General features: G+C 40.2%; 1 protein-coding gene across 5 annotated transcripts in view; it reads right to left on the reverse strand.

Annotated features, from left to right (window-relative positions):
- Positions 1-24,699, reverse strand: part of myo16 (myosin XVI) — a 119,558-nt gene that overhangs the window by 83,336 nt on the left and 11,523 nt on the right. For 2 of the 5 annotated variants that reach the window (XM_086091567.1, XM_086091570.1), the window contains exons 1-2: positions 15,054-15,373; positions 6,209-6,484 (exon numbers count right to left, since the gene is read on the reverse strand). In XM_086091567.1, the coding sequence (XP_085947693.1) occupies positions 6,209-6,484; positions 15,054-15,102 (325 nt within the window). In that variant the 5' untranslated portion in view covers positions 15,103-15,373. Of the gene's footprint in view, positions 1-6,208; positions 6,485-15,053; positions 15,374-24,256; positions 24,366-24,699 lie in introns of those variants that run through there. The other 3 variants (XM_086091568.1, XM_086091569.1, XM_086091566.1) reach the window with 2 other exon arrangements.

Below are 24,699 nucleotides of genomic sequence, written 5' to 3' on the forward strand. Positions count from 1 at the left end.
ACCAGCTTAAAGCTAGTTGTGTGGCTTTTTAAAGGGGAAGGCAACCCTAAAATTGTCTTTACAATAATATATTCTATGCAGCCTCACCGTTTTAAACACAGTATTGTGATTAATATTGTTTGTGGAATATGAACCATTTTTTATCCGCATCAGGGGGCAGCCATTTTGTCATTTGTCGTCAACTGAAAATGACATCACAGTTGCTCAAGGCTCAGGTAACGACCAATCACGGCTCAGCTTGCGAAGGTTACGACCAAACTCAGAAAACAAGCATCCCTTGGGGGGGGTCCTCTGGTACGCAAAGATAGCCTCAACTAGTGTTTCTCAACCCCGGTCCTCAAGTACCCCTATCCAGCCTGTTTTCCATGTCTCCCTCAGCCAACACAGCTGAGGATCGTTATCAGGCTTCAAGCCGAGCTTGCTGATTAGCTGATTGTTTGAAACACCTGTGTTGGCTGTTGGAGACATGGAAAGTAGGCTGGATAGGGGTACTTGAGACCACCGGCCTAGACTATAACATTACAACAAAACAATCATTTACACTCGCATATACTGTAAGATGTGCACTGACTACTTTTCATTGTGTCAAAGTGTCATTTCTCTCGTGTTGTACCATGTCTGCAGAAATGTGAGGGGTGTACTCACTCGGTGAGATACTGTCTGTATCATGGCAGGGTGCCCATAAGCGTTTGGCTTCAACTACAGCATAATGTACCTCTGATGCTTATCGAGAGTGCCAGCCATGTTTTATGTGCATTTTAGACTCAAATGCTTTTAGATCGGTTGCTCTAAGCATTCCCACCATTCCCGGATGTCTTCAGTCTTCATTATAATCCTTTCACGAGAAATGCAGTATATGCAGCATATTTTAAAAGCGCGGAACATCGATTTTTGTTATTCTATAAAGCTGGAGATGAAAGTGAAAGGATACGGGGGGTTATACAGAGATTTATGTCCGCTGAAAGATTTAAACAGGACGGCAGTTACAGTTTACGCTCGTTCCGCAGCAGCAGCGACAAAGCGATCAATCTTGGTGCGACTGTTTGACGTTTGATCACATGCTCCGTTACTTTACATGCTATGACATCCACCTTTGACTCAATGCGCACTCCTTAAAGGGATCGTGCTGACGATGGGGAACTCCACCGTTGTTGTCATTTAGCCGGGTGGTGCAAAACAGCTGTTCTACGGGTATATGGCATTTCCATGGCAATCGGAAAAATGGGGGAAAGAAGGAAAGAGCAGGAAAATACCAGAGGAAATAAAGCTAGCATGGATATCATTATTTGAGGGAATGGGAAGGTACTGTAGGAGTCTACCTTTCTCCCTTAAAGCTACTGAATGCAGAAAATTGAATTTCACATCATACACAATGCACACGTCACATTCGCAGACACATAGGGTGGGAAATTCGAACCCGAATCCTGTCTAAAAACTATTGGCAGAGGATGGCAGGGGTTTCCATTATAAACTGCTAAAGTGTTCATCTAATCTCATTAAAATAAATCAGTCAAATAAGAAGGCTCTTGTAAAAATATTACAAAAAACACTTAAGTAAACTTTCGGAATTTTCACTGTAATCAAAATAACTATTTGTATATATATTTTAGTTACCAAACTGTAAAAATATATTGTTAACATCAAAATCAGTACCAGAGTACAAAGCAGTTAAACAGATCCACTGAGTTTATGAGTTTATTACAGTTCAACCAATCTCACTGCCGAATAGTGACCAGCAATGGTTGACGTCACCTATAACAATATCTGAAACTCAAGCTGACCAGCTATTGCAAATGTTCTATGTAGAGGTTCCTTCCTTTTTCAAACATCAACGGCAAGTCAAAGCCAAACTGGAAAAATGCAATATTTACTTTATGCTGTGAAATATGTGAAATGTAAAATTTATGTTTTAGGCCTCTTAAAAGGGAAAAATGAAATAAAAGGTCCATGAAGAAATATCAGATATTCGCTCTGAAGAGGGTTTGAGTGATATCAAGCTGACATAGAGCATCAAAGTACATCAAAGTGAAGAAGAACTTACAGTATGTTATATCTGTCATGGTCAGACAGAATATTCTAATGAGAGCCAAAGCAACATTTGAAAACGACACTAAGGTTTGCTTTATTTGTTCATAAGAAGAACGCTAGTTCAAACTGACAGTACTGCTTGTCTTTTTTGTTGTTGTTGCAATTTTGCTATTTGACGCAATACCCATGTCCATTCAGGCCATCAAAACAACCCATTCAAACTTTCATTTATGTTTATTTGTACACTTTGCATTTTTACCCTCTACACGTCCACAAGCAGAAAAAGACAAGAAACTGGAAAATAAAAAGACTGTAAGAGATGAATTGTGTAAAACCACCTTCGCTCATATCCTGTACATACGTTTGCGAATTGGTCTCCAAATAGGTTTCATTCATACAGTGATTTTCACTTGAAATCAGAAGATGAAGACAAGTGATGACGGCGAAGACAGAATGGATGATGAAGAAAGATAGGAAGACAAGTTGGTCATATGGAGAGATGAATTGTCTGCAGTGGGAAATACAACTTCAATTACTTTGGTCCTATATTGAAATGCTGATAAAATCTCAAGCAATCAATTTGCACCAAGAGGAGAGCCTTGCATCAGTCACAAACGGGAAGTCAGCGCTTGTACATCCTGTTGCTGAGGTTGGCTTTCTAATGAAGCAATTCAGCTGGTCATGCATCGTTAATCAGCCACAAATGCAAATCCCCTTAATTACTCTTTTAGCCCCATCTCGCACAATAACTGCGAGGCACCCTCTGTTTGTACGTTTCCTCTTATCTTAAAACACGTATGTCGTGTGGAGAAAAGATCCAGAAATAATCACATACTACTCTCGGGGACGGTGCGAGCCTAAGGCGCATGCTATGACTCTGTGCAGAAGCAGGACAAAAAACAACAACTGCCTAGCACGTAAGTAGTACAGGGGAATACTAAAGATGGCTTGTCAGGGAGTTGTAAATTGTGATATATGCTGCCTAGGTTTGCCTCAATGGTGAACCAACAAATCACGAAGAAGAAAACAGCTCAAGATCGTGATGCTTTCAGCTTATCTGTTAAACCTAAATGATTCCCCCATGTTGGCATTTTCAATAATTTACAGGTCAGGAGAGCATCCCAAGACAGCAGTCGCGCGGCTCAATGGTGCAGACAACATTCAGGTCATGCGCACGTACTTTCAAATCGTTTTTCTTTTAGCCCAAACACAAATTGCTTTTTACAGTCATTGAAACAGATTTTGTTACTGTTGTGCATGATGTCAAGATACCTCACGAGGATAGATGAGTACAATGATGGTCAAAATATGAACTGTTTGCCTTTTCTTTGGCTTTGTAGGGATTTTTGCAACATTCATTGCAGGAGAAGAAGAAGAAGAACAACAACAAAATATATAGTGCGTATTCACTACCCGCCCGGGAGACCACGTTTGTGTGTGATTGTGTAGACGTGTGTGTGACGAGAGGGGAAAAAAACAGTTTACTAAGCATGGAGCGTGTTGTGTTTTGCCAAGATAGGGCCGACAGTAGCCGTTGCAAATTGGCATTAAATAATTGCCATGGTGATAACCAACCCCCCACCCCCTACTTTGTTCCTCGTTCCGGAAACGATAAATGACTTCCTGAATTGGCCATCAAATGTAGAGGAATCTCCACTCTGTGGCGACCTACCCAATAGCAGCTGTAGCGGCACCCCGACTTGAAGTGAAACATTTTCAAAACAACCTTGATGTATTGTGATGTGTATTGCGCACAAGTAAGAAGGCAAACGCACGAGCGGCACTCCGCCGTATTGTCTCCGCTGTCGCCTCTCGCAGAAGTATAACGAGGATCAAGTGCCATCTTGTGGGGAACTAATAGAATGCAACGATTTTGAAGCACGAGTACAAACTGTGCGTCAGCAAGTGAGCGAGCAGCTAACAAAGGTAGCTAGCAAGAACTAGCAGGAGCAGTTAACTCTTTTAATGTAATGCCACACGTTATAAAAAAAAAAACAACTCTGACAATGCCAGTCGATTTTGAGCATTTTAACTCATCTTTCAAGGCAAAAAGAATATTGTGTGCTGTGTCTACATAAACATTCTTTCATTAGAAAAAAAGTATGTTTTTACCTTATTCCGTTCTTTAGTAATCACCATTTGAAAATAGGTAATTTGAGTGACATTGAGCGAAAATTTAAAAGATGAGAAGAAAAAGTTTTTGTGAAAAGATAAATTTTCTGCACAACAGTGACTTTTACACTACTTTTTTGTTAAATTACGCTCTGAATTAGATTAAATGTGACAAAGGCTTTGATCATTCACGTTATCCTTGAAAACGTTCTATTTTATCAGATTCGTCATGTTTCATTGTAATGTCCATATTGTCCATACTACCGGGAGCCCATTGAAAAGAGATGCAATGCTGCCATCTGCTGGCCATAGTTAGTGGGTGTTAGCTCATTCACTAGGCAGCGCTGCGCAACAAGTTCCACTGTCCATTGAGAAAAAAAAATCGTAGTGAAGTCAATTAACGTTTTTGGAGGCATTCATTTGGATTTTAGTATGTCATTAAAAGTTTTTGCCGGTAAAACAATTAACAAGAGGGAGAGGGAGAAGCTAGCAAAGCAGAGAGAGAGACAAGCGACTGTGACTCAACGACGACCACTTGCAGGCCCTCGCTGTGGAAGATAAGCGGCGGTCGACCCATTGGGTCCAACACTACCTGCAAGCACCACCAGATGCTAACCACGTTCATGAAGCTTTTCTTTTTTGGGTATCCGTACAAGAGGAATGGCAGCGAAACATGTCAGCCTCCTGTAAGGCGCGGCACGACCTATGTAGTATAATTTGCGATTGCTGGAACTTTGATTATATAATAAAAATGTGTACTTCTACATATTATTCAAATTAAAAGTGGGTTTTTAAAACGAGTGAATTATTAGTTCACCACTAGTTGGCACTATGGCCTACACGCTGTCTCTTTAAAATAATAAAAAGTAGTTTATTCAATGTAATTAAAAAAAAACATTTGGTTCTGATGGGTTAAAACAGCCTTACAGTTTCGAATGATAGTGCCAGCTGTTACTTTGGCAAGTACTCTACTTTGTGCTAACATATTTTCCAACGGACATAAACCTTTCAAACTCGACGGTATGCGGAGAGATTTTTTAATTGAAGTAAGAGATAATATATGTGTGTTTTCCATTTATGTGATAACATACTGTAGCATCATGCAACGCCTTGTAAGAAATCCTGCTTTCGGTCTGACGCAGACCTCAACCAACCTCATTGGCAACGAGGTAGCGGAGATTAACACGCTGACCTTGTGACAGATTGATGCCGCTTCTCTGATTAGCCAAAGAGTCTTTTTAGCATCGCGCAGGTTTTCGGCCTGACGGGAAACCAGCTCAAGTCCTCACTGTCCTCTACAATTATGTGGATTTGTTTTTCATTTCAAGTTTATGAAGTACAGTGGCTATCAGTTACTGTTTTATTTGTCTTTACGAGAGGAGAGCGTAGTTTCTATATTATACACGGGGTTGCAAAAGCAAGCAAGGGCAAACTTGATTAAGTTTCTGCCAGAGGGAAATTTTCCCTGCGCCCTGTTGTCAATAGATGTGATGAACAATGACAGATGCACTTTTTTTTTTTAATCTAAATGAAAATGCTATTCCCAAGGAAGAGAGTCCTCGTAGAATAAGAATGTAGCTTGTGTTTTTTCGTTATGGTGATGACCTGACATCAGCACTCATGAATAGGATAACAGCAATGCGGTTGAGTTTGGAAAACAGACAAAATGTACCATAAAGTTTCAACTATAAACCACAACTTCTCCGCCGTCAGCTTTAACCCCTCTGGCTTCAACGACGAGGCTTATTTGTGGATTTTCCTAATCCCTAGGGTATCACTTTCTCCTTTATTTTTGGCTTCGCTTTAACTCTCCTGAATTGCGTTTATGGTTCAAGAATTTTTGAAGTTGAAGTGTTAACTGAATGTTTATATATAACAAATCCTACAGTCAATGGTATTTTCCCTCCAATAAGTAGATGTATTTGTTTCAAAGCAGCATCAACTTTACAACTGTTTTTGTTATCATTGAAATGATGCCAACAATTAGCATCTGTTCACAGTGAGATAGTAGCCCAGTGCAAAGCAGTGTTTACACTGTACACATGCGGTAATCTTCCCATAGACGCACCTTCCTTGTCATCGTGGCGGATGATGGCGTCCTGTAGGATGTCGGCAAGGCTGAAACGGACTTGCTGCTTCTTGCGGTGCCCGGGCGGTGGAGCTCGCACCTTGACTCCACCTTGTTGCCGCTGCTGGAGGCTCTTCTCCCGCTCGTAGTACGCCCTTATTTGGTCACAGCGCATTCTCTTGACCAGCCGCTGGCGCTGGCCGATGGGCAGAGACTCCAGCAGGCACTGGTCGATCTCCATGTTCTGACGAAAGGCGTTACATAGCTGGAAACAGCCTGGCGAGGACAGAAAACAGAGCATATTTGTTCCGTTAGTAACAGTGAAGAGTAAATCAGAATAAAACACTTGACTTTAGGGTTCACTTGAATGCGCTTTGATAGATACTGAGCTAATAACACAAAGCACCAAACATAAAAACGCTGTTGCTTCTGTTTATCCCTTCGGCGGCTTGAGAAGAAGCATCGTGCTTGTCATCTCTCTTATCTTAACGGTGATTCCCCTGCTTTGTCAGTCTCTCAGTAGACTTTAGCCAAACAGCCTAACATCAAGAAGAAGCAGCAGCGCACTCCCTAGATTTGCACAGGTGAAGCGAGAAAAACCGAACAAGCGACGTTTAGCGTGGGAAATTGCAACTCGTAAAAAGCTGATAGATTAAATGTACTTTGTCCTTGTACAAGCGTATGAGAGCAAAACATCTATTCCTAACCTGTGTAGTAAAGCAATAACACCTGCAAACATTTGTATGAAAAACACACATACATGCATACTGTGCAAAACTATTCTTTTGTGCGCTGTTCATAACACTGTGAACAACAACACCGCTGTAAACCAAGGGTCCCTCTACCTCGACAATTAGGGTCAAAATTCATTAAATAAGGGTGATTGCTTTTCAAAGTGCTTACAATTTGACAGGTTTGGGTCCCAAAAGACAAAAGGACAAAAGAGGTCTATTTGGTGGTCCTGCTGGCAATATCTGGAGATGTATCGATTGATCTTGTCTTAATTCACCCCACCTGCAGGACATTTGTCTTCACTGTTCTCTTTTGAAGTGTCTGGGTCTCAATTTCTCATCTCTTTTTGTTATGCCCCACCCCCCACCCGCCTCCAATCAGTCTACTTGTCAAGTGGACAGATTATTGCTGGGAGAACACTGATGTATTATGCCCAATTCAGATTTGTTACTAAATCCAATCATTTTATGTAGTTGTTTACATTTAAAAAAAAAAAAGTGTGACTTCTAATATGAACGGAATGTTAATATCCACAGACGAAAGAGATGAAAACCCCCAAATCGTACTTAAAATTGTTTTAAAAATCTGAAAAGAATGTCAAATGCGGGGGGGGGGGGGGGGGGGGGCTGCATCCGCCTGCCGTATAATAGTTAAGTGTAGCTGATGTAAATGACCAAAGCTGATCTCTGAGGTTTGAAAGAATGTTCTGACTATTTTTCATAAGGTTTGCATAAAACTGTTCACGCAGGCAAATAAGGTGGTTTTAATTATCTCTCTACCTAAGCATCTGACCCTCCATCCTATCTTTGTCCTAAACATTTCACAATACAGTACCATCTGCTTTGGTTCGACATAAAAACAGTCACTTGTGTTCACATCCCAAACAAAGTTGGGGGGTGGAGTCATTTTATCTCTGTCCATGCCAGGTGTTTTCCACCTCAACTGAAATATTGAGCAAACACTCACAAACAAACCACAAAACACAATCACGCCAACTGCCTTATCCGGTATAATGTCATTCTGTCTTCTTGAATTCCTCTGTGACTGACTGACTATATTGCGACTTTGTTTTCGTCCGTGCTCGTTTTCAAAGTTGCCACTTGCAAAAGGAGTGTCTTGCTGCAAGTCGTTGTGTTAAATTAGAATTTCATTCGAGCGGGTGTACTGGAATTGCTGGAACTGGTAGACTTGAGCTATTAGCGTGCTCCAATGTGTTCCATTACATTGTGTCATTCCAGAAACATGTGAAAAATGCAATGCTATATTTCCCTCAAATCATTCATGGTTTAAGGGTGACGGTGAAATAATTTTTTTTTCAAGTACGCCTACACAAATTTGTATGTATGTATGAACATGGCTACATTAGCGTTATTGCACATTGGGACTCCCTTTCTATTAGAACCTACCAGAATCTAGGGAGAACAGGTTTGATGTTCACATTGACACAAAAACACAATAGCATCAATACATAGCATCTCCAATCTCCAATGAAGCAGTTCCAAACAGCTCCTTCTTCTGTCAACTAAAAACCGGAGTAATCAACCAAACCATCTATTTTCTATATGGCGTATCATGATCGCAAGTTAGCTAGAGCTAGCTAACTTTGGGAAAGAGGTTGACTACACCCAGTACTAGTCGGCAGCCAATCGCAGCAAGACAAACAACAACACTCACATTCAGACCTAGGGGCAATATAAGGTCTTCAATGAACTAGCTAGCTGGCTAACTAGTTATTGGAATGTGGGAGGAAGCCAGCAGAAAACCCACAAAAGCACTTGGAACCATAAAAGAGCATCCTGACATTATTTGGTCTGATGTCAGTACTTCTTCAGAAAGTGATGTAAACAACATGAAAATGCAGATCCATCAGGGCCTCTATGAACAATTCATGAAGCAGCAGCATCCATTATACGCCGCAGGCCTCGATGCTGATGTCGTCCATCCCATTGGCACGTCAGTTATAGTACTACTCCCAGCAATATAGCACCAAATAAGTCACACCGTTAAAATAATGGGCAACTGAAGCATTATAGTACATCAAGGACCTAAATCCTAAATATGGGATTGTTCTATCACTACTTTCCATCTGTGCTATCAAGAAAGAGGATTGCCGATCCAACCTTGTCAAAGCAAGATTGAGTAACAATGGAGAGTTTATAGTTAATTAGTATGCAATCCATAACAAACTTCAGGAGAAAGTATAACATCTGTGTATTGAATATGCTTAACTCATTCACTGCCATTGACGGCTATAAACGTCAAAAATTAATTTGAACTATTTCTATTAGTTAAAAAAATAAATTCCACTTGTTAACAAGAGTATGAAAACCTAGATTTCTTTAATTGTATATTTAAAACATACAACATTTGTGATTAACCGTACGTTAACTAGTGAAGTCATGCGATTAATTACGATTAAAAATTGTAATCGCCTGACGCCCCTAAATTTTTATAAAATGTTTATTTTTTAAATCGTGTCAGGCGATTAAATTGTAATTAATTGCATGACTTCAATAGTTAACTCATGATTAATCACAAATGTTATATCTGTTCTAAATGTACAAAAAAAATTAGGTTTTCATACTCTTGTTAACAAAAGTGGGTAAAAAATGTTAAACTAATAGAAATAGTTCAAATGAATTTTTGACGTCTATAGCCGTCAATGGCAGTGAATGAGTTAATAGTGATATAATGGATGGTCCAATGGACTATCTTATTCAAAAGGGGAACCATTAATTGAAGAACTTTCAGACTTTGTTATACTCTACATACAGTATACGGACGGGCATGCATAAAGACTTCCATTTATACCCGATGCTCATTCCGTCAATATTTGTGTCCAACTCTTAGAATCTTAGATACTTACAAGATACAGTGTATATAGAGCTGTTGCCATATTTGTTGTCAAAAACCATACACTGCTTCATGTGTGGGGAACCTTTAGGAATTAACCTGGCAGAGAGTTAAAGGTTCATTCCAATGAATTAGACACAAGCACAAGGGAAATAGCATTTAAACCGCTTACAAAATGTATTCATGTAGATATGTATGTAACTATCTTACATAAGAGGGTACATCCCTCACATTTTTACAAATAATGCAATCTTTATTATTGAGACAACACTGAAGAAATTACACTACTGTCCCCTCAAAATAACTCACCACACACAGGCATAAATATCTTAATTGCTGGTGACAAATGTGAGTACACACCAAGGTGAATGCTTCCAAATTGGGCCACATTAGCAATTTTCACTCCTTGCCGTCATGTGACTCAAGTGTTAGTGTCACAAGGTTGCGGGTTTGAATGGGGAGTGTTGAATTTGGTGCTATCACTCTTACAGTACATGTTCCCAGTTGAGTATTGCACCACATGGCAAAAAAAAAAAAAACTCTCTGAAGATCTGGGGAGAAAGCAAAACAAATTGTGTTTCAAGGGTAATTTATCTAATTAATGGATGAATCTCATAGACCAGTGACCAAAAATGGTGCCTGATTACTTAGTGTATATGCAAAAAAAAAGAAAAAAAAAGGGCAAGTCTGGAATAAATTGTGCATCGAAACACAGATAAATGACAATTCTTGTGGTCCCAACTGTTGTTTTACTGGCTCATTATATCACATCATCAACCTGATTTCAGGTCGTAATGAAAACATAGACCCATCAAGTACCAGGACCAAAAAGTTTCACATACTTTAGATCAAAATGCACTTAGACATCTATTAATATATTTGCTAGTGTGCATACAAATGTAAGTGACAAAAGATAGCAGACTATCAGAGTTGATCGTGGTTGACTCATAAACTACCTCTCACTCCGCCTTGACTCGCTGACAATCATCATTTCTTTGCTTGGCCACTCACAACACGTCCTTCACACCGTCACCCCGCACTCAAGGCTACAGTCGTGTCGCCGCTATTTATTAGCGGCGCATGACAGACGTCACAATGCGCGGCGCATTTATGCGGACATGACTCATCCTCAAGATCGCGGCATATGCAGACAATATTCATTAGATTTAAAAAGATATACATCAAGAAGACATGGCTGTCTTGAGGTGAAATTGAATAGTCCGATAAATCTAGTATTGTAAATCTATTGAAATCAAGACATAATAATGGATTTTTTAATGACGCGTGCTTAATGGAGCAAACAGTGCTCACGGTTAAGATATTCAGTAACTGAACTAACACACTAACACTTCAGGAACAGTAAATGAGCTAGCGAGTGGGGGGTTTTGGGTGCCAAATTTCAAGAGAGGAAACCGATATATAGTATTGTTAGTAGGGGTGTGTTAAAAAAATCGATTCTCATAAGAATCCCGATTCTCATTTAGTACGATTCAGAATTGATTTTAAATGTATTCTGTATTCTGTATAATGTAAAAGTATTTTATACTGTCTTGCCCTTGTCTGTGTGCGCCTTTAATTGGAGCGCTGTTCATGTTGTACCCGGTTTGGCCACTTAGGGGCAGTGTGGTTCCACGCGGTCTAATAAACTGTTAAGTTGTAGCCACATTAGATAGTAGAAGGAAAAAGTCCCGATCAAGTTATTCCAATAAAAGTGTTTTTTTTGCAGTGTGAAGCCGTTCTTTTGAGTGATAAAAGTGACGCAGGTAGCGCGCTAATTAGCATTAGCAAGTCAGACTGAAGTAGATCATTACAATTCCTTGCACATCTATAGATTGAAGCAAAAATCATTGTCAATCAAATCATTTTGAACCAAAAATCTTTATTAATCGAAAATCGATTATGAATCGAATCCCCAGACCCAAAAATCGGAATCGAATTGTGAGACATTCACAGATTCCCTACCCTAATTGTTAATACATGATATCATAATGTAAAAGGAAAAAATCTAATTAGCATTTCACAGTTGGTTATGGATGCTTTAAAAACGTTGCCAAAGGTCAGTCCTGGAACTACGATCGACATCTGGTAAAGGGGTGGAGACTCGAGATACACCACACACACTTAAAGAGCAGTGAGTTTGTCATGAAAAACATATCAGAAGTGTCGAGACTGCAACGACTATTCATTTTGCTAAAATAATTTGATTCCAAAAATGTCAAACACAAATCTCTGCCTCAAAGCTTTGCGGTGATCACGTTTCCGCATATGACTGTTACAGCAGACTCACATAGTAATAAGTTGGTGCAATTTTACCAAGTCAGAAGGTGAGACTGAGTAAAAGTTAGACATTATTTCACATTTAGAACGAGTTAGAAGGTATCGTAATGCCCCACAGATGGTCAAGGACAGACATAGCAACTGTCTTGACTGATTAAAAACAACAACAAAAAAACAAAAACAAAAAAAATAAGCACTTTAAGAAACCAGCCGCACGACTACAGCTGACGGCCAAGGACTCAATGTGCAGACTGGTGAATCAGCCAGCCGTGAACCTGAGCTCTCAACAGCCAACGCTTTGCTCTCATTCGTTGGCACCCACATCACTCACCCACCTTTTTAAAGCCACACATATTCAAGTCACTGATACGACAGTGTAGAACATAAGGATGGTAACCCTAATTAGACAAAAATAGTACCTGAACCTCACATGCATATTGTGTCCTAAACCTGTTTAATAATTCAAGATCATTTGTTTTCTGATTACTTGAATAATTGATGAGATAATGGCTAGGATAAGTCATAGTTGAGAGAGAGTAACTTGAGGTAGTCAAAGCCGCAGATTAGAACTACAATGCATACTAAACAATGGCCATGTGCTGGTCATGACTGTGGTGGGTGTAATCCCGACTTTGGTGAAGCAGCATGTTGCTCACTAGTATCTGCTTATTTTGCTCGCCATATTCCAAGAGTAACTGTAAACAATTGTGTTTGTGATCCCAAGATTGCTTGCGCTTTAGAATAGACATAAAGTCAGGAAAGAAACGTCAGCAGCAAGTCATCTTTCAAAAAGTTATTAAAATACACAATACAGATGAACTAGTGTAACTGCATGTATTAATGTATGCATCTGCAATTTCTATTTTATTGTTTTTTCTTTTCTTTTATGACTTTTCAAATTGTGCATTGTTGTTTGTCTGATTTTTTTTTAAGTTTAATACTGTTTTTGTTTAGTGTTTTTATTTTTACTGCATAGAGTAATTTTAAACTCTGTATGTTTTTGTTGAATTATTTGAGGACCCCACGAAGACTAGAGACCACTTTGTGGAAGCTAAAAGGGATCCTAATAAAGGATAAAGAATAAAGGATATCTGGGCCGCATCACGTACTCCACAAAAAATGTGTTCAAATAAATAAGTTTTTCTTCCTCCCACTCCTTTTCAGGCTAGCTCATTCACTGCCATTGACTATAAATGTAAAACAATCATGTTATTTCTATAAGTTTAAAAAAAAATCCACTTTTGTTAAGAAAAGTATGAAAACCTAGAAAAAAATGTTTTATTGCACATTTAGAACAGATATGAAGTTTGTGATTAATCGTGAGTTAACTAAAGAAGTCAATTAATTATGATTTAAAATATTTTTTTTAAAGAAAAGTGAAAAAAATAAAAAAAATTAAACTTTAAATAGAAAAATATTGAAAATTAAAAAAATTATAATTACAAGTACTTTTTTAAAGAAAAGATTATAAAAAATTTGAAAAAATTATTTAAATATTTTGTTAAATAGAAAATATTATTATTATTATTTCAATAATTAATTGTTTTTAAATTGAAAGATTATTAAAAACTAGGGGCGTCAGGCGATTAAAATTTGTAATTGCATGATTTCACTTCACGATTAATCACAAATTTTATATCTGTTCTAAATGTATATTTTAAAAAATCTAGGTTCTTATACTTTTGTTAACAAAAGTGGAAAATAATGTTAAACTAATCAAAATAGTTCAAATTAATTTTGACGTTTATAACCGTCAATGGCAGTGAATGAGTTAAGTTCAGTTGAGTATTGTCTGGAGAAATTGATAAATTGTTGATTTTGATTGCTGCCTGAAATAAAAGAACAATGAAGTGATGAAAGTATTCGGAAGAAGTACAACTAAGTCAATCTTCTCTAGCTTGATTAATAATTATCGGTGACTCGGCCCCATCTCTTAAATACTTTGCATACTCATCAGCATGTCTAATTGAGTAATGATGTGGTGACTCTTCACGGCACATATTGAAAAAGACATGCTTGGGACTGGGTGAGAGGATGTCATTTCCTTCAACTTGGTGTCTTTCCTGAACTGTGTTTCACCGAAAGCACATTCAAATAAAAACACGGCAAAAAATGCTAACATTAAAATTTGATGTCAAGTTGGGGGCCAAAATATATCGTCTTCGCCCGCGGACCACAAGTTTGAGACCGTTGCCTTAAATACTGGTTGAATCAGAACACAATGAGTGATTCAAATATATTTCATTTTTCTTTCCACTCAAAACTAGACAAGAACTTGTTGATAAAACCAAATAATTTCAAGGTCATCCACCCCCCCCCCCCCCCCCCACCCAAAAAAAATCATAAAACCTTTGCATGGTTGAATGGACTGAGATGAGTAGAAGTGCATGTATGAATTGCTCTAGACAGCAGAAATGTGAAGGAGAGGGAAGGACAGGCATTTTAATGGAAGGTGAAAGGGAAAGCGCCGCTTCTATACTTTCTCATTCCAGCTATCAGTTATTGATTGAATGTGAAACATCCCATGCAGGCTGCAGCTAATAACGCGAGCAGACACTGCTCAAGAGCACACAAGCGATATGCGTTGATGCCTCGATATACTTTAAGAATTTGCAGAGTCCCATCCCCTGCAACATTTCTCATTACTCATCACACGCCACCTCTTGGCCGCACGTCAATCATCCTTTCCATCCCGACACTTCTCGAAATCGCACCCCCTTCATCTGTTCTCCCTCTCAAGCGCTCTGCTCTAGTGTTAAAAAGAAACGGCAGACACTCGCCGCTTTCCCTCTGCTGCTACTTGCCGCAATTCGCCGGTCAACTTCACACTCGCACGCATCTGCAGCATTCCTCTGCAGCGCACACCCACACAGGGAAGAGACATTTGAAGTTTGATGGCTTGCAGGTACTTGGATTTCAGGGCATGCAAAAAGCACCCGGTTATGTCATGCTACACATGCACCATTGCAGACATGCTACTTACAGCATTTGATGAAATGGTAGTGAGACATTTTTGAGTTAGAGGTGTCCATCAGTTAGGTAGAAATCTGGCAGGCGCGACGGCGCTTAAGCCGGTCAAGCAGGCGTCCCAATCAGCAGCTACAGGTTCCAGCCCAAACCGGATGCATTATTCATCCAGCTTCCTGCACACTATCCCCAAAAAAACTGTCCTCATTGTGTGTGCGTTATTGACCATGAGCAGCAGCAGAAGCTCCGATTGCAACTCACACGCACACGCTCACACGCTCACGCCGACATCCAGCGAGTGAGCTGCCTCCTCAAGCTCCTCGCCTGCAGCGTCTTCCATGCCATGACCGTCACACGTGTCCCCCGCGTCACTGACTGACAGCCGGCTCAGCCCACCTCCCGCTCAACACACCCCCGATGACGCAATGCTCTTCACCTCCACATACACCGACGCCGGTTCCCTTATCCTTATCTTTCATGCAAATGTACGGTGTGTGGGGGTGTGTGTGTGTGTGTGTGTGTGTGTGTGTGTGTGTGTGTGTAAGAAGGTGATGTATTTAATTAACTTCATTCATTTAATCGGGCATCCTGTCTTCACAAAGACAGATGTGAGGAACACGCAAGGTCATAAGAAAAAAAAAGGATAAGAATGGAGAAAATGCCGCTTCAGCACGAGGAAGAAGAATAAGGAGATCCTGTGAGGAGAACGTTGTGTGTGTATGGTTGTATCGTAAAGAATGAAAGCTAAAGGGAGAGAGCGAGAGAGAAAGAGAAAGAGAAAGAGAGAGAAGCTGCTGCAGTGCGGCTGTTGGCGCACTGACAGGTTAAGAGCGTGTCAGTCGCTCTTAAACTAGCCACAAATGGACTGGGATGGTAAGTGTCCTTTCCTACTATGCGTGTAGTATGAGGCCAGTACGCCCACATGAACACACACACACACACGGACACACACATTGAACTTACTGTAACAGTATGTGTGCGCGTGTGTGCAGTGTCATGTCAGTGTGTCTGTAGGTCAAGCTCTTGGCCGCATTCAAAGGGGAATGAATGGGCAAGCTTTACATTTGAAAGGGGGTTTGCATGCAGGAGGGTGAGAACATGAGGAAGAGCCCGGACTTTTAAAAAAAACAAAAAAACACACAAGCTACTGTAAATACATATGACATATACAACTAGGTGTGAATTGCCTAGTACCTGGCGATTCGATACGTATCACGATTCATATATATATATATATATATATATATATATATATATATAATTTCAATTGGTGTCAATTATATGCATATTTTCGCTATTTGCGGACCAGCCTGATCCCTATTTTTCACGAATAGCGAGTATGAACACATTCACATTCTTCTAAGGGATTTTTAACCCCCATTTACCCCCGTTTTTGGTGGAAAACATGTCTACCAGTCTTTTCTGAAGAATATTTGGGTTTTGTTAAAAAAAATAATAATAATGAAATAATACTACTACTAATAATAATAATACAATTGGAAAGAAAAAAAATGTTGGCCAATTATTTTTGGCCAATGTGTGAAGGGTTATAATCGGCCGGGTCAGGGTTTCATTAATTGACAATTCACACAGACCCTTGCTCAACACACTAATAAATCAAGCAGGATCAAGTCTCTCTAAAAAGCAACGTTTTGCTGAGCTTAATTTCCTAGATAATGGCATTTCATGTGCGGTTGGTTGGTTCAGTCTGCTGTCTATACTGGAAATTGATTAATGGGCTGCTTGTGTCGCTTAAGAGGAGATGCAGGAAAATAATTAAATGGCACCACATCCACTCCAAAAAGACACAGGCCCATCAGGCATCTGTCTTCAATGCCGGATGGCCAGTCCAGCCCTGCATATTGTGAAAATTAATAGATTTATAAATTAATAAAAATGGATGAATAGATGAATTGTACCCAACCTGGGGGAAATCAGGAGAGTGAAAAACAAACAAAAAAAAAAAATATATATATATATATATATATTATTATATTATATTACAACAACAAAAAAAACTTCATCAAAACATTATTGTTATCATTATCATTATTCCTTAAGGTGTGCAGTGTTGACGAGATGACGTTTGACTATTAAGTAACTTTGGGAAAATTCATGACCACCTTTTTTTTTTTTTATAATAATATTGTTCTGAATGGGCAGCATGTTGGCCTAGTGCTTAGCAAGTCTGCCTCACAGCCAAGAGGTCCGGTTTGAATCTCAGCTTCGACTCGACTGTTTGAAGTTGTTGCTATTGCTCTCCCCCATGCTTACTTGGTCTTCTCCAGTTCCACGTTTAGACTCCTTAATGAACATCACATACATGTTGCACAGGATCCAGCTTCCCCCTATACATCTCCAAAAAACATGCATGTTATGTTCATTACAGGGTCTGAATCAGGGAAACATCCGATAAAAAAGTACACTCGCATTCTGTCGAATGAGTAGAGCTGATCGTTTAATTGTGTCTTGAAGCAAGTTTGCCAGCAGAGACACTGTTGAAATCTGAACTAGCGTAACATGACGTCAGGTGTTGGGAGTCGAGCTAAATTCAGCACTGTTCAGCTCAGTACTAAAAATAACAAGTGATTGTTAATTTCACCATAGCCAATGGTAGTCAAATGCCCATCCCTAGTGTGCATTGTGACAAAAGCCAATTTGTGACACATATTTAAGAAATATGACATGCAGTGCACTTGTCTGCAGGTTTTTGCTGCAATTTCTGCTGGGAGAATATGAGCCAATCTGTCAAACTGATAAAAAGCACGCGAAAGGCAGGTGAGATTTATTTAGTGGAGAGAGGGAGCTGCAGAGCCATCTTGAAAGGGAACCAGGGAAAGAGAGAGTGAGAAGAAGGAGGCACAGATTGGAAAAATGGATGTGCTCGAGTAATTCCTGTCACTGGAAATCAGGTCAAAGAAAAGTGTTACGTCTTATGACAAACAGCGCCGGGACAACTGCGAGAACTAAGTGAGGATAAAGTGTGTGCATGTCTGGATGCACAGACAACCCCAACAAGCTTGCACTAAAATTGCACCCGATTAATAATGCATAGCACATCGCTAAGACGCAGAGATTCACACCTCGGCTGCAGTGGTGAAACAATACCCCCCTCCCCTTCATCGCCCCCCAACACTCCAGCGATGACACCACACGCTCACAGCGGAGGATGTGACTGTGAAAATGTCATGCTTTGAGATCCAAATGTCACATAGCATTAGAGCAAGTGTGTGGAATAATTGTTTGGGTTTGGCTTTGCTCCCAGGCTCCCCCTACAGTTATGAGGTGAAATTTACGACCAAACCACAGTTGTTAATAAAAATTAACAGTTTGACAAATGTTAAGTTAGTTAGACGGGATACTAGGGCCACGTATAATTATATATATATATTTTTTTTTAGAGGGGGGCAATATTCTGAGAAAAAACTCACAAATTATTGAGAAATAAAATCACAAATTTGCAACATTATAAAGTAGCAAATTTGTGAGAAAAAAAACTAGTACATTTACGACAAATAAACTTGCAGATTTGCAAGAAAAACACTCTGAAACTTGCGAGAAATACAGGTAGCATAGCTCTAGTGTGGACGACGAGGTGCTGGCTTTTGTCCACCAGGAGCTAACGTGAAGATTTGTTGGTGGTTAATGGAACTCTATAAAATGAAAAGGCAGGACGGAGACGGATTTCTTCTTAAACTTTACTCGTCAACACTTCCTGACCCACTTATATGCTGACTAACCAATCAGAAGCTACCATACTTTAGGTAAATGCAAGTGAATGAGTGTGAACAGCAGATTCGACACATCAACTTAGCTACTTGTATAAATAAAATAAAAAAAAAGTGTAAAGAATTATTCTGGAAACATAAATGTACAAGTAAATATATACGTATTTAAACAAATTAACTTAAATGCTTGATCCTCAGGGTGTGTGGACCTTCGCAAAGCGAGGCATCTTGGCAGTACCCAACGCTTCAAAGTGCGTGATTTTTTTCCGCGCAAATTTGCGAGTTTATTTCTCGTAAATGTGTGCGGTTTTTTTCTGAATATTATCCCCCCCTCTAAAAAATATATATATATTATTATTATACATGGCCCTAATGCGCTGTCCTAAGTTAGCCTGGAAGTGGCACTGTTTTTTTTTTTTACTACCTCAATTTAGCTTTGCTTCTAGATAAGAATATACAGTTTGCTGTTATACAAAATGTGAATTAAATAAAAACTCTTGATTATATAATATTGTCATACAGTATTCTTATTGTAAATACCCTTACTTCAAAATGGTCCAAAATAATTTGCTCCACAAAATTAGAACGTTGCTCCATAAATCAAGTCATTGTTTCGCAAAACTGCACCGCAGCTATTAACGCCTGCAGGGACGTGCTCTGTTATAGAGCAGTGAAGGGCCCCAGCTACAAGGTGACACAAGTTCTCGGGGTGAAACACGGTGCTAGAAGGCAAGACGGCGCATCTCTAGTGAAGCAGTGAGCAAGTAATGGGTGCGAGTCACGTCCTAATAAGTTTTACCTCGCTGCTGCTACTGCAATTAGGTCATGCACCAGAACACAGCGGGGCTCACAGACAGTGCAGACTGACTGAAGAAATTATATTTCTTCACGTGTCTCACAGTAGCCTACAATGGAAGAACATGCCATCATTCTCACATATGTCGAGAATATTCGCTTTGACACGTGTCATCCTGTCAGCATTGCCTTGAGGCCAGTCAGCATTGTGGCTGTGTTACCACCACGTATCAGCACTTTGAAGCCTGCATACTGTGATAATGATTAAAGTCTTACTTTATTTTATAATCGACACAAATATTGCATGACTTGGGCTGCTGAAGATTCCCCAATTATGGCAAAGCCAAAGGCGGGTGAGAAGGGTTTGCGGTGAATGCATTAAACATGAAAAGAGAGAGATCTCTTCGGATTAATTATTCATCATATTTGACATATTTACACAAATAAATATTTATTCCTCATACCGGACAATTTTTACCATTTTGAATACTATTTGCAAGAATTCAGGATTAAGGAGTTTATGTACTCAGATGCACACAGCAACAAGGCAAGAAGAACCTTCAAATACCAACAACACACGAGACAACATGATTTAGAATTACTGTTAATGAGAGAAAATGGCAAACCCAACCCCCACTTCAGATGAAACCACTTCTAGCTTAAAGAGTGCATTATTTCTGTATATTATTGTATATTATATTTATATTATATATATTAATATATATATATAGAGAGAGAGAGAGAAAGAGAAAAAAAAGAGATAGATAGATAGATAGATAGATAGATAGATAGATAGATAGATAGATAGATAGATAGATAGATAGATAGATAGATAGATAGATAGATAGATAGATAGATAGATGTATTTATTTATTTATTTATTTATTTTTGGGTGTGCGAGTACTGGTACTTAACAAGGTCCTCTAACAAAATTTGCCAATGTTGAGATCTTATTTATGCGAGTAGTATTTTGCAGTAGTTAGTGGAACTACAGAGGCTTATCTTCCCCCAATATTTTTTTTTTGTTAGTTTAGTTAATTGTATGACCCCAGGGGTGTTCAACTGTAAATTGCATATTCATGGCCTTCCAATGATCTTTGCCTACAGGGAAAAGGATGATGACACGATTTGGCTAGCACAAGACATAAAGATGCGTTGCATCACTAATGCAGGGACACGTTATTGCAACAATGTGCCTTTTGACAGACCGCCTTCTAAACTTTCATCTTAAATTAGAAGGATGACAGTATTTCAAATAAATGCATTCACATTTAGTTGAAGAGAATCGTTTAAGACAGCAAAAATTAGGGCATGATGGGATCATGGTACAAGTGGAAAATCTATCACAAAAAGATGAGTTAAACGGAACTTATTTAAAACGAATTAGCGTGTTACAAAGGCGAGAAGAGAGATGGTGAATCAAATCAAATCAAATATTTAAGGCTCACATTCTGCCTCCTTGTCATAAGATTCCAAAATTGTCCATATGAGCAGTGCTTTCTGGCAAGATTTTAAATGTAGCAGTACAAACATTTCACCACTTTGTCATTTAAAGCAGTGTTGCTGACCTCATGGTTAACGCATCTAACTCCAAGTCTAGGCAAGGCATCTTGAAAAGGGGTCCAATGATGGACCCTTGAGGGACCCCACATGTCATGGCCATTTGATACGATTCAAAACTTCCAATGGTCACAAAGTAACTCGTTTTAGGACTGTTCCAGTTAGTCCTACCCAACGATCCAACCAGTTTAACAGAATATTAAGATCTACTGTATCAAACGCACTTTCCCTGCATCGGTGTTCATTCTTACGTCATTTGGTACTTTAATAAGAGTTGATCTTTAATAATGTTTTCAGTGCAGTGTCCAGTTTGCATATTCTCCTTATGCTCGCGTAACAGTATATTCCAAAAACATGCATGTTAGTTTCGTTGAAGATTCTTAATTGTCCATTGATGTGAACGTGAGTGTGGATTTTTGGTTGTGAATTTTTGATTGCCAACCAATCTAGAGTGTACCATGCCTCTCACGTCGGACTTATCCGACTTCAAACCAGGAAGTGTGTAAGGGGAACGCCCCTCTTGAAATCCCTCTTGCGAAGTCGGAGGGGAAAAAAGTACCCCGACTTCACCTACCGACTACAAAGTGACGTCACTCTCAGACCCCTCGCCAGAGCCTAGGCTTAAGGATGGGGTAAGGGGGGAGGGGCAATTATTTAGAATACCCTACAGACAGCATTAACTTGCCCCATAAATTGGGATAAATTCACGCAGCATTGCCATGCATCCATCCATTGAATGGCGCCCGCTGACCAGTATTTTCACAGACAGCATTTACAGTACATACACATACAGTAGACGGCAACACCGTCGTGACTACGTTGACGCCTCAGCCATATTGGATGATCCAAAGTGAAGCGATTTGTAAAGATGTCCGGTTCAGTTTCTCCTTGGAGATGTATCGTCAAGCCACAACTCATTGGATTAATAAGGAACCATTACCTTTGATTATATTATCCCATTCTAACTCAATCTTACTAATTATTTGCCCATCTAATGGCGAATACAATTGCCACATCCAATATGGCGGATGCACTGACATATCGCTTCGAACGGGCCACCTGTTTGAACAGTGTCTGCAGCAGAATTAAAAAGAAAAAAGGAAAGCAAAATCCTACCTTATTTTAGATGCCCTAACGATATGTGCTTTATTTGCCCGACACTAATGTAGTTTGAAGTATGTCCCTCCTTACTTGCCGTACGCTGGTCTTGTGCGCCAGCGTCCTCGGAACTTGTTACGTTGTTTGGGAATGTAACCCTTTTTATACTACTGTTGGCCGTAGCTGACACCGACAACAAAAACAATTCACGAGCGGCGAGCAGTAGCAACTCAAGCAGCCACCGCAAGACCAGTGTTGCGTTTACTGACACTCGGACATAAGAGAGCGAAACAGAATGGGCAACACCGGAACACACAACACACTTATTTTTAATGTCTTAGTGATAAACAACTCAACATTAGTATTTTAAAACACAAAATTAGCTACTATGAAAAATATAATAATAAAAAAGAGTTTTGCCTTAATTGGGGGGGGGGGGGGGGGCACAATTATCTTGGTAGGCGGGCATGGACCCCTATGGCCCGCCCATGACGACGGTTGTGGTCGCTCTACAATGGCGAACCCTTTGGAAACACCGTGAATGGTAAAACACAAGTTACTCGAGTAAAAAACTAAATAGCTTTCTTCATTCATAAATATTCAACGTAACTCCACAAAACACAACGTACGCGACATTATGCCGCTTTCTCCCTGCATGAAATTATACAGTGAATTACTGAAGATTGTGCAGCTTTGCTTTTCCTTTGGCTTTCAATGCTAGAGAAGGAATTGCTTTAACAGAGCCGAGGATGAGCAAACTAGTATTCTTGTTTATAAGCATTAAGGTAGAGTGTTTCATGGTTTTTATATTTTACTGTTGACAATAGTAAACTTGTGTTTACACGTGTGACGAGAATGTCAACAAATGGGAAGACACTTTGACAACACGCCTTCATCCAACATTGAACTTGAGATAGATTCTTTTGTTGTTTATAGCATGTGGGCGGGCATTGTAGTCGACTACTGCTGACTGACCTTGCGTGTACAAAGCATATTCACTTTTGCTCCTCAACTCCAAGAAGTCTTAGCCCTGAAGTGTGAATTCAAATGCAGAACATGTGCCTTAAAGGCAAAGTTGTGCATAATCAAGTGCAATTGCTTGTTGCCAGATTAGAGAAAACAGGATATTCAGTGTCGAGCGACGGCAGATAAATGACTTAATGCAAATTTGTATGCAAATTGACCGCTGTTGCATTTTCTCCCCAGACACGATCTGTCAGCGCTGTTCTCACGCACTTGCCCGAGGTGGCCCTAAACATCCAATGTATTACAGTAGAGTGTTTTGAAGGTTTGAATCTTGCGCTCAACCAGCACAGAGTCAGACCAACAGATCTGCTGATCAGCTGGTAGTCCCGGGGACAGATTATGCATCCCATATCTAAATGCTGATCCTTTCATCCCCAATGTAATCCCTTTCCTCATTCAGAATGGCGGCCAAGATGGGGAAAAAAAAGACTGTTAAAGACTGCCGGCTGGTTTTGCAGTGACCCCTAGCCCCTCCCTTCCAACTTGAGCTGTTTGTCCCTCAGGGGTCAGCGTGGGTCAACTGGGTCATTAATCACACCGCCAGATAAATAGCACTGACTTTGCCAGTGAAGCCGCCGCAGGGTGGCATGCTGAGATGAGGAACAACTGTTAACTCGAGGGAGCTTGTCGAGTACGGCCAAGGGCGAGTGATTGACCTTGGGGGGAGAAGTTATCACCAAACTTCCATAAAATGACTTCACCGCAAACAAAAGCCAAGCACGGCGTAACAAGTTGTGAAACTTGGGAAAAATCTTGTTAGCGCTCGCTGAAATCAATCTTGCACAATCAGCTGTTCATTCCCAGCCCCGTACGCACACAGAGACATTCTTCCACACCAAAATATATATTTAGATCTGCGGCAACTGCAAGGCGGCACATCTGCTTTTTCTTTCATTCCCCAAGTGGCAACCCCGAAGAATCACATGACAATCATGGGCATAAACAGACATTTCCATCACTTGTGTCATCGGAGAGAGTAATCACACCCGTGAAATTTGGAGAAAGGACGTACCAGCGAGAGTCCATCCACCGGAGAAGCGCGAAGGGAGAAATGCGCGCCTGTCCGCCCGACTGCCGGAGACCCAACAACGGCCGCCTCCCCTGCGCTCCGCCACCAAATCAATTTCACACTCTCCCACCTCCCCGCCGCTGTGATGTCATTCATTCATGCGTTTCTGCCGTAACCATGGCAACTCTACTGCTGGGATCCGCTCACTCCTTTACATCTCTCTCGCAGTCTTTCTTTGTCCCTCCTCCCCCCAACTCTCCAGACCCCAGTGAACCAAGCCCACTTACTCCAGTCGAGAGGTACAGTTACACCCCCCCCCCCCTCCCACACACACACACATCCCCCACTCCCTCCATCCAGTCCCAGACAAGTAGGAGCGGTACTCAACACAAAAAAGAGGAAGCACGTGGAGTCCCTCAAGCTGAAGAGTTTTGCAGCGGCGCATA

This window comes from Leptonotus elevatus, chromosome 12 (assembly GCF_054856555.1).
Source record: "Leptonotus elevatus isolate MCC_2025b chromosome 12, RoL_Lele_1.0, whole genome shotgun sequence".
NCBI classification, from domain to species: domain Eukaryota; kingdom Metazoa; phylum Chordata; class Actinopteri; order Syngnathiformes; family Syngnathidae; genus Leptonotus; species Leptonotus elevatus.